The following is a 7375-nucleotide window of genomic DNA, read 5'->3' as shown; positions in this document are numbered from 1 at the left end:
CGGCTGCCTGATGGGCGGCATCCACGGCATGTTCCTCGCCCAGTACGAGGTCCTGCGCGAGCGCGGCCACAGCCCCAGCGAAGCCTTCAACGAGACCGTCGAAGAGGCCACGCAGAGCTTGTACCCACTCATTGGCGCTAATGGCATGGACTGGATGTATGCCGCGTGCTCAACCACTGCCCGCCGGGGCGCCATTGACTGGAGCAGCAAGTTCAAGGACACCCTCAAGCCCGTGTTCAATGAGCTGTATGACAGCGTTAAGGATGGCCGGGAGACACAGCGCAGCTTGGAGTACAACTCGCAACCGGACTATCGGGAGAAGTACGAGAAGGAGATGCAGGAGATTCGGGATCTTGAGATCTGGCGAGCTGGAAAGGCCGTCCGGTGAGTGTTTCTGGTTTACTTCAATTTTTTATTTTTTTTTATTTTTTTATTTTCCTTTTCCACGCCCAACTACATGGAGCTAACTAATCCATCTGTAGATCCCTCCGACCTGAGAACCAGAAATAAACAACGAGAAAAACGAGTGTTGTAAGAGATCTTATGGATAGAGGGTGTCTGTTTTTTTTCTTTTTTTCTTTTTCTTTCTTTTTTTTCCCCCTCTGGGCAAGAACCAAAAAAAATGTGTATTTCTATCTAATCCCCAGGACTACATTTTTGTGTTTTGATCTTTGCGATAAAAAGTGACTGGGTAAAAAAGAGAAGCTTCCAATGTTTTTTTCCCTGACGCCGCATGCACTTATTAAAACTTAATCCTTCCATTTTCTACCCCGTTATTCCCCGTGTTTCCAGTTTCCCTTTTTCACTTTTCGGTGTCCCGTCCTTCTTGTTTTGCGCCATTTCCTCTGCCATCGCTCGTGTTGTTTTTCCCTTTCTACGCCCGGTGACGGTGACGCGGGTGGGTGTGCAAAGCCTCGGCTGTGGAAATAAATGGCCCACACCGGCGCTGCCAGTGTTGCTTAGTATAGCTAACGACGTCAAGATATTTTCTGCCATGTTACATTCTCCGAATAATGTTTGCGCCCTTCTCGTATTCCCGATGATATCAATCCCTTAACTGATCTGTATATGTATACGGAATATGTGGATATAAATACCAGCTTCACCTTGCCTTCAATTCCGTTAATTCTCCAACTCTATTACATCACCACCGCAATCCAACCCCAGAAAATAATCCCCCCGCCCCACTGTTGAACCGCAAGAAAATACCCCGTACAAAAAACACCAACAACCAAAAACATCAACATGACCGACCCAACCCACTGGCTCCCGCTCACCACCTCCAACGTCCTCGCCGCCCACGACCTGGTCAAGCCCTACATCCACGAAACCCCAATCCTAACCAGCAAGACCCTCAACCGCATCGCCTCCACGCCGCAAGCGGCCGAAGCGCTCGTCGGCACGCCGTTCGAGGGCCAGCCGCCCGCGCAGCCGAAGATAAACTTCTTCTTCAAATGCGAGAATCTGCAGCGGATAGGCGCGTTTAAGGCGCGGGGCGCGTTCCATGCGCTGTTGCGGGCTGTGCAAGTAATGGGGGAGGAGGAGGTGAGGCGGCGGGGGGTTGTTACGCATAGTTCTGGTATGTCTGTGTCTCTATCTCCCAGACCAAAAACCTCCCTCCCTCCCCCCCCCCCCCCCCCAAACTAAACCCAATTGTATCCACTCAGGAAACCACGCGCAAGCCCTCGCCCTCGCGGCCTCCACCCTCTCCATCCCCGCCTACATCGTCATGCCCTCGATCTCCACCCCGTCCAAAATCGCCGGCACGCGCTCCCACGGCGCCAAAGTGATATTCTCCGGCTCCACCAGCCAGGAGCGCGAAGCCGTCGTCGCCACCGTCATCGCCGAGACGGGCGCCATCCTCATCCCGCCCTACGACCACGCCGACGTCGTCTTGGGCCAGGGCACGGTCGCCGTCGAGCTGGAGAAGCAGGTGCGGGAGCTCGTAGACACGGATGCGGGGTTGAGTGTGCATCCTAAAGAGAGAGGAGGAGGAGGAGGAGGAGGAGGAGGAGAAGGCGGGAGGGGCAGGCCCGGCGTGCTCGACGCGGTGATCACGCCCCTCGGCGGCGCGGGCTTGACCTCCGGCGTGGCGACGTATTACTCGACGCGGACGCCCAAGACGCTCGTGTTTGGGGCGGAGCCGTCGTTCCAGGGTGGCGACGACTGCCGGCGCGGGCTGGCGGCGGGGGAGCGAGTTACGAGCGTGAAGACGCTGACGATTGCGGATGGGCTGCGGACGCCGGTGGGGGAGGTGGGGTGGAGTGTTGTCTCTGACAAGGAGAAGGTGAGGGGTGTGTATGCGGTGAGTGAGGGGCAGATTCTGGCTGCGATGCGGCTTGTGCTGGAGAGGGTGAAGGTTGTTGTGGAGCCGTCGGCGGTGGTGGGGTTGGCGGTTTGTTTGTTTGATGAAGGCTTTCGGAGGATGGTGGTTGAGGAGTGTGCGCGGGAGGGGAAGGAGGGGTGGGATGTTGGAGTTGTGTTTTCAGGGGGTAATACGACTGTGGAGAGGATTGGGGAGTTGTTTATGGGCGGGGATAAGGAGGAGTGAGATGTAGATGTTGTGTACATACTACTAGTAGTATATGCACAGAGACAGTATAGACGTAGAGGGCCTTTTAATAGCCATATAGTTCATAGTTCATATATACATAACATAACCGGTTATTTAGTACACCTCGTTCTATCCCTCCCCATCTCCATCCTCATCAATCCACCTAACGCCTCCCCCTCCCGTATGTGAAAAACCAAACAACCTCTCCGCCATTGCGTTTCTCTCCCTGTCCCAAGTCAACCCATGCCCATCCACCCACCCCACCACTCCCCCTCTCCTCACAGCATCTTGCCTCTCTCGCGCCTCTCCCTTGATCTCCTCCATCGTTAAAAACGGGGCAAACGGCCGGACAACTTCGCGCTGCACAACGACTCTACACGTCGGGAACGAGGGCCATGGCCTGGGCAGGTGCGGACGGAAGGATGGGCGGTGAGATTTATAGAGCGGGGTACGTGTAGTGGTCTGCGCATGGAGGGCATGAGACGTATTGTTGCTGTGGTGAGTGGACTGGGTAGCTCGCAGTAACCCCCACGTCGTGAAAACGAGCGGACAGGAGAAGGTTTGTTGCAGGGCGCGGAGTGCATGGATGATCTGATGTGGGAGCTGGGATTGGGCCGTGGGTGTATGTGTAGTTGAGTTTGTATCCGTATCATTGTGGTTCTGATTCTCATTCTGGTCCCGGGCCCGCCGTGCCCTCTCCTCGCGAACGCCATGGATGTTAAGGACCTCCATCTCACGTCTATCCTGCCAGTAAAACGCGCTTGCGCTATCGAGCAGGATGGCGTGGAGCGGGCGGGAATGTGATGCATGTTTATGCTCCCCCTCTGTATATATCGTGCCCATGCCACGCAGAAGATAGCTTTCTATACTCTGTATCGTAGCCAAGAGAGACGCAGAGGACTGTGGGCGAAAGACATGGACATGAGAGAGGGCGGTGTGGAGCATTGTATTCATCCCTTCATCGTCACCTTCTTTTCCTCCACCTCCGTAATTGTGTCCAGCTCCGGGAAACGATATCCCCTGCTCCACCGCACTCTCTAGTACAATCCCCCTCGCAACTTCGCGCAATCTTGCAGCATCAAACCGACAATCTGTGTCGAGAAATACGACAGCACTACTACGTCCCCGTAGCGCGATGTTCTGGTAGGTACATGGTAGAACGGCGAGGGCGGTGATGTAGTACAGTAAATGAGTTTTGCCGTCTGCGGAGGCCGGGGAGGTGATTTCGAGGACGGGCTGGCGGGGTGTATATGTTGCTCCAGATGTATATGGTTTGGGGTGGAAACTGCGGAGGATGTCATCGAGGGGTTTTATGCCCAGTGGTGTGTAGTGGGGAGATGTTGGCGGTGGGGAGTGCAGGTGGTGGAGGGTGTGGAGGAGCTTGAATATATCATATTAGTATAAATAGTATATCATATCTCCATATATATATTGTTGTAGAATACCTCCGCCAGATTCTCCTCCCTCACCTCCCTCAGCAGCCGCTCCCCATGAGCTCGAGCTTGTTCAGGACCAGCGACTACATTCGTGCTCGCGCTCGTCATCGTTCAGACACCAGCATGCATGCCTCCCCTCCACCAAGTATCCAGTTCACTTGTAATCCCCCATGCGATGCACGCGCCAGCAATGCCCTGGTGACTCGTGAGTGTGTGGTGTTGCAACCTCGGTAGGGTGGGTTGGTTCGTGGAATTGGTTATTTAAATAGTTAACGCAATATTTAAATATATTAATAGTTGTCCAAATTAGTTTCTCCGAACTCCGCAAAATATAATCCTACGCCTTTCTCATTGCTATTAGTATTAATGCTTCATCTTCCAGCAACACACCTTACCCCCTAATTACACTCTCATGCCAATCAATCAATCGCTCCTATTCTCTCCCACCCGTCAAACGTATCCATCTACTCCAATCTAATCCACAATGTCTCCCCTAACGCATTCCTTCCCGACCTCCGCCCTCCCCACCGCAGTCCAAACAACCACAAAAAACTTCCAGGAAACCGCCCGAAAGCCGCCCGGTGTGAACCTCTCCGAATGCGCTCTGATGGAGATGGTGCAGTACTCCTGTAACCCACCGGAGAAGGGGCCGCCACAAGGAGCTGCAGGCGGCGGTGTCATAGAGTGCGAGAGTGTGGTTCGGTTGTTTAGGCGGTGCGTATCGTATGGCACTATATGCGTATTCGTATAATTCGTATATTTATTTATGTACGAGGATTTCCAGCTGACTTCGGTCGTGACAGATGTGCGGGAGGGCTTACGGTTGAGACTACAACGTGGGAGAGGAAGGGGAAGGGAAAGAAAGAGGAGGGAAAGCAATGACCGTGTAAATGTTTGCGAGAAGCACAAGAAGAACAAATAACGCCACGAATTACGAATAAACTCGGATGGTATAATAAATATTCATGAACGATGCATGTGCCGTATCGTCCTTGTAAGACACGCAAATGGCCATTTCTATGCCATTCCCAATGTTAAATCCCAACCCAAACCCCCCAAACCGAAACTCCTGGCATCGATAACCTAGAGATGGAAGAAAACGAAAAGCGAACAAAAGAACGAATCCACCTAATCCCTCTGCTAAACCAACGCGCCCCTAGCCCCTTTATTATTACTATTATGCATCGTCCGCTTATCAACCTTGCGCACATCCGCCCTCGTCTGCTTCCGCCAATAAACTCTGTCGCAATTCACAATCGGACTCAACTCTAGCGTCCCATTCTCAGGAACTTTCAACGGTGACGACAACGAGAACTCAGCATCAGTCCCTAACCCTCCCGCCCCGCCTCCACCAACAACCCCCTTAACCGCCTTCTCGAACATACTCTCCATACTCTCCAACCGGCTCCCCCACAACTTCTTCCCGCTATCCCCATCCCCACTCCCATCCGCCCCATCTCGAAATAGCAATCCCTCCCTCCCAGCCCTCGCCAGCTTCCTCAACGCCTCCTCCCCCAAGCGGCCCTCCTCTGTGGCCTTCTCACGAATCTTCCTCGGATCTGTCTCTCGCGTCGTAAACACCGGCGTCTCCTGGTAGGTGTGCTTGCTGGGGAAATTGGGGAAGTGTTTGGGGATATGTGTACTCAGCTGGCGGTGTTGGGTGCCGCTGAGATCTGGGCCGAGGAAGGGGAGGTCTGTGGCTGGGTTGGGGGCGGAGGGGGGTGGGGTGGGGAGGGGTGGTATTATTTGTTGTTCCCGTTGTGGGGACGGCGGTGTTAGGTATTTGTGCAGAGAGTCGAGATGGATATTGGTATTTCGGAAAGCATGTTCGAAATCGAGGGGGATGGGCTGCATGCGGCGACAGGAGGACATGGATTGGCGGGTGTAAGAGAGGATATGCAGGATGTCTACAATCGTCAGCAAATATAGATGCAACCTTAAGTTACTGAAGGAAGCATGTAAATATAAAGTATAAATGTAAAATACATACACTCCTCAACCGCACTCCTAAAACTATCCAGCGCAACTGGGTCCGCATGAGTGAAGCCGCAGTCGTGGACGAGCACACCAATGGAGAGCTTGAGTAATGTATCCACGGCGGTGGTGTCTGTGAAGGCAGAATCAGGCAGGTCTGGTGTCATAGGTGTTTGGAGGCGGTGATGGTATTCACGACGCTGCCGTTTTTGTAGCGAAGAGGCAGAGGCCGCTGTAGCAGGGGGGATGGCCATTGTGAGGGTGTAAGCTGGCGACTGTAGGATGAGAGTTTGGAGTTAGGAACTAGGCGGCGTACTGTTGGGCAGTGAGCCGGAAGAGAGAATCATAGATCATATACACGTTGACATCAGATCTGCTGCTCTGTCACCGGCTAACAGAATGCATAATAGGACCGTGTATTGTATCGTGATTGCTGTTGACTCTATCAATCTATGCAATAATGTGTTGGAGCGCAAAGAATGCGCAGGAGAGAAGGTCACGTGGAGGGAGCTGGCCGTTGTGGATTCGAATGAGGATGAAGATGGCAATTGAATTCATAACTATAGATGTATTTGTATGTCTGAGTAGGTGATACTTTCTCTGCTACTCACATCTCCCCCTTCCAATGAGAAATCCATACATTAATTCCCTTTTCCACTAGCTTTTCTCGATATCCAACACCGCGCTGCCGTTTTCCCACGTGATCCCGGCTCCCGAGTTAATCCGAGCCCTCTCACAGCAATCCAACATCAGTCCACTTGCCCATATTCCTGCTATCGACAACAACCACCACAACATCTACTCCAATCCCCCGTGTATCGCACACCAGCTGCATCCCACGTTAGCCTGCTAGGCCTGTACATTTACTCCCTCGCATCCCGCCCAATCCCGGAGCAATGTCCGCCATCCAACCCATCACGGGTGTAAGTTTCTTGCCCAAGTTTCCCCGTTCAATTCGCCCGCACCGGTCGACTCTCTTCACTCTCAATTGAAACCAATCATGCTAATTAGTGTATGTAAAGATGCTCCGTCGGGGCCTCGTGCTGGATCTCAGCACTGCCTTTGGTGAGTCTTGATCCCGATTCGCTCGTTCGTTTCGTTGTTCGCGACGGTGGCTATTCTGTAGATGTCCTGGAGCGGGAATCGGAGTGGGGTCCTAGGAAGGGACATTATATATAAGCCGTTGCCATTTCGTCCCCGGTTATATACAAAGACAAAATACATCTCCGAGTCCCTCAGTCCCAATCAACAATCTCCAAAACGAATAGACTAACTCATCTCCCCTTCCAATCAGGCCTCGGAACCACCTTCGGCTACCTATTCTGGTACGGTATGTAGCAACATATCCCACCCCCCCCCCCCCGCACACGTTGTGTGTTTCTACAGGTCTGTGGACGCTGTACAAACAACA

The 7375-nt window shown here is 53.0% G+C and overlaps 5 protein-coding genes across 6 annotated transcripts; 3 read left to right on the top strand and 2 right to left on the bottom strand.

Annotated features, from left to right (window-relative positions):
* Positions 1 to 10: 10 nt before the first annotated feature.
* On the top strand, positions 11 to 667 carry BDBG_05190 (ketol-acid reductoisomerase; the record flags this gene model as incomplete). The annotated part of the gene is made up of 2 exons (XM_031722028.1): positions 11 to 384; positions 483 to 667. The coding sequence occupies 2 exons, from the start codon at positions 11 to 13 to the stop codon at positions 508 to 510; spliced, it is 402 nt and encodes a 133-aa protein (XP_031578801.1). The 3' UTR covers positions 511 to 667.
* BDBG_05188 (Rad51 family DNA repair protein) lies at positions 555 to 4350 on the bottom strand. Its single transcript, XM_002624373.2, has 2 exons — positions 4000 to 4350; positions 555 to 3934 (listed from the first exon to the last, which is right to left on the bottom strand). The coding sequence occupies exons 1-2, from the start codon at positions 4096 to 4098 to the stop codon at positions 2684 to 2686; spliced, it is 1350 nt and encodes a 449-aa protein (XP_002624419.1). The 5' UTR covers positions 4099 to 4350; the 3' UTR covers positions 555 to 2683.
* On the top strand, positions 988 to 2693 carry BDBG_05189 (threonine dehydratase). Its single transcript, XM_002624374.2, has 2 exons — positions 988 to 1579; positions 1668 to 2693. The coding sequence occupies exons 1-2, from the start codon at positions 1246 to 1248 to the stop codon at positions 2549 to 2551; spliced, it is 1218 nt and encodes a 405-aa protein (XP_002624420.1). The 5' UTR covers positions 988 to 1245; the 3' UTR covers positions 2552 to 2693.
* A 32-nt stretch (positions 4351 to 4382) lies between the features above and the next one.
* BDBG_05186 lies at positions 4383 to 6591 on the bottom strand. 2 transcript variants are annotated; one of them, XM_031722027.1, is made up of 3 exons: positions 6323 to 6582; positions 5981 to 6239; positions 4707 to 5897 (listed from the first exon to the last, which is right to left on the bottom strand). In XM_031722027.1, the coding sequence occupies exons 2-3, from the start codon at positions 6216 to 6218 to the stop codon at positions 5131 to 5133; spliced, it is 1005 nt and encodes a 334-aa protein (XP_031578800.1). In that variant the 5' UTR covers positions 6219 to 6239; positions 6323 to 6582; the 3' UTR covers positions 4707 to 5130. The 2 variants fall into 2 exon arrangements, with proteins under 2 accessions (XP_002624417.1, XP_031578800.1); XM_002624371.2 differs by having other exon boundaries at positions 4383 to 5897; positions 5981 to 6591.
* Positions 4394 to 6405, top strand: BDBG_05187 (uncharacterized protein). Its single transcript, XM_002624372.2, has 2 exons — positions 4394 to 4704; positions 4794 to 6405. Exons 1-2 carry the CDS (start codon positions 4475 to 4477, stop codon positions 4870 to 4872), a joined length of 309 nt encoding a protein of 102 aa, XP_002624418.1. The 5' UTR covers positions 4394 to 4474; the 3' UTR covers positions 4873 to 6405.
* Positions 6592 to 7375: the final 784 nt, after the last annotated feature.

The sequence above is a fragment of the Blastomyces gilchristii genome (assembly GCF_000003855.2).
Source record: "Blastomyces gilchristii SLH14081 genomic scaffold supercont1.10, whole genome shotgun sequence".
In the NCBI taxonomy this organism is placed as follows: domain Eukaryota; kingdom Fungi; phylum Ascomycota; class Eurotiomycetes; order Onygenales; family Ajellomycetaceae; genus Blastomyces; species Blastomyces gilchristii.
The sequence above is the reverse complement of the archived record's forward strand: the minus strand, read 5'-3'. Positions and strand labels throughout refer to the sequence as shown.

Excerpts from the sequence above, each read along its gene's own strand:
- BDBG_05189 (XM_002624374.2), top strand. The coding sequence starts at position 1,246 with ATGACCGACCCAACCCACTGGCTCCCGCTCACCACCTCCAACGTCCTC. Across the intron at positions 1,580-1,667 it reads GGTTGTTACGCATAGTTCTG|GAAACCACGCGCAAGCCCTC; the intron begins GTATGTCTGTGT and ends GTATCCACTCAG.
- BDBG_05188 (XM_002624373.2), bottom strand. The coding sequence starts at position 4,098 with ATGACGAGCGCGAGCACGAATGTAGTCGCTGGTCCTGAACAAGCTCGA. Across the intron at positions 3,935-3,999 it reads GGGAGGAGAATCTGGCGGAG|CTCCTCCACACCCTCCACCA; the intron begins GTATTCTACAAC and ends GATATATTCAAG.
- BDBG_05187 (XM_002624372.2), top strand. The coding sequence starts at position 4,475 with ATGTCTCCCCTAACGCATTCCTTCCCGACCTCCGCCCTCCCCACCGCA. Across the intron at positions 4,705-4,793 it reads GTGGTTCGGTTGTTTAGGCG|ATGTGCGGGAGGGCTTACGG; the intron begins GTGCGTATCGTA and ends CGGTCGTGACAG.
- BDBG_05186 (XM_002624371.2), bottom strand. The coding sequence starts at position 6,218 with ATGGCCATCCCCCCTGCTACAGCGGCCTCTGCCTCTTCGCTACAAAAA. Across the intron at positions 5,898-5,980 it reads TAGGAGTGCGGTTGAGGAGT|ACATCCTGCATATCCTCTCT; the intron begins GTATGTATTTTA and ends TGACGATTGTAG.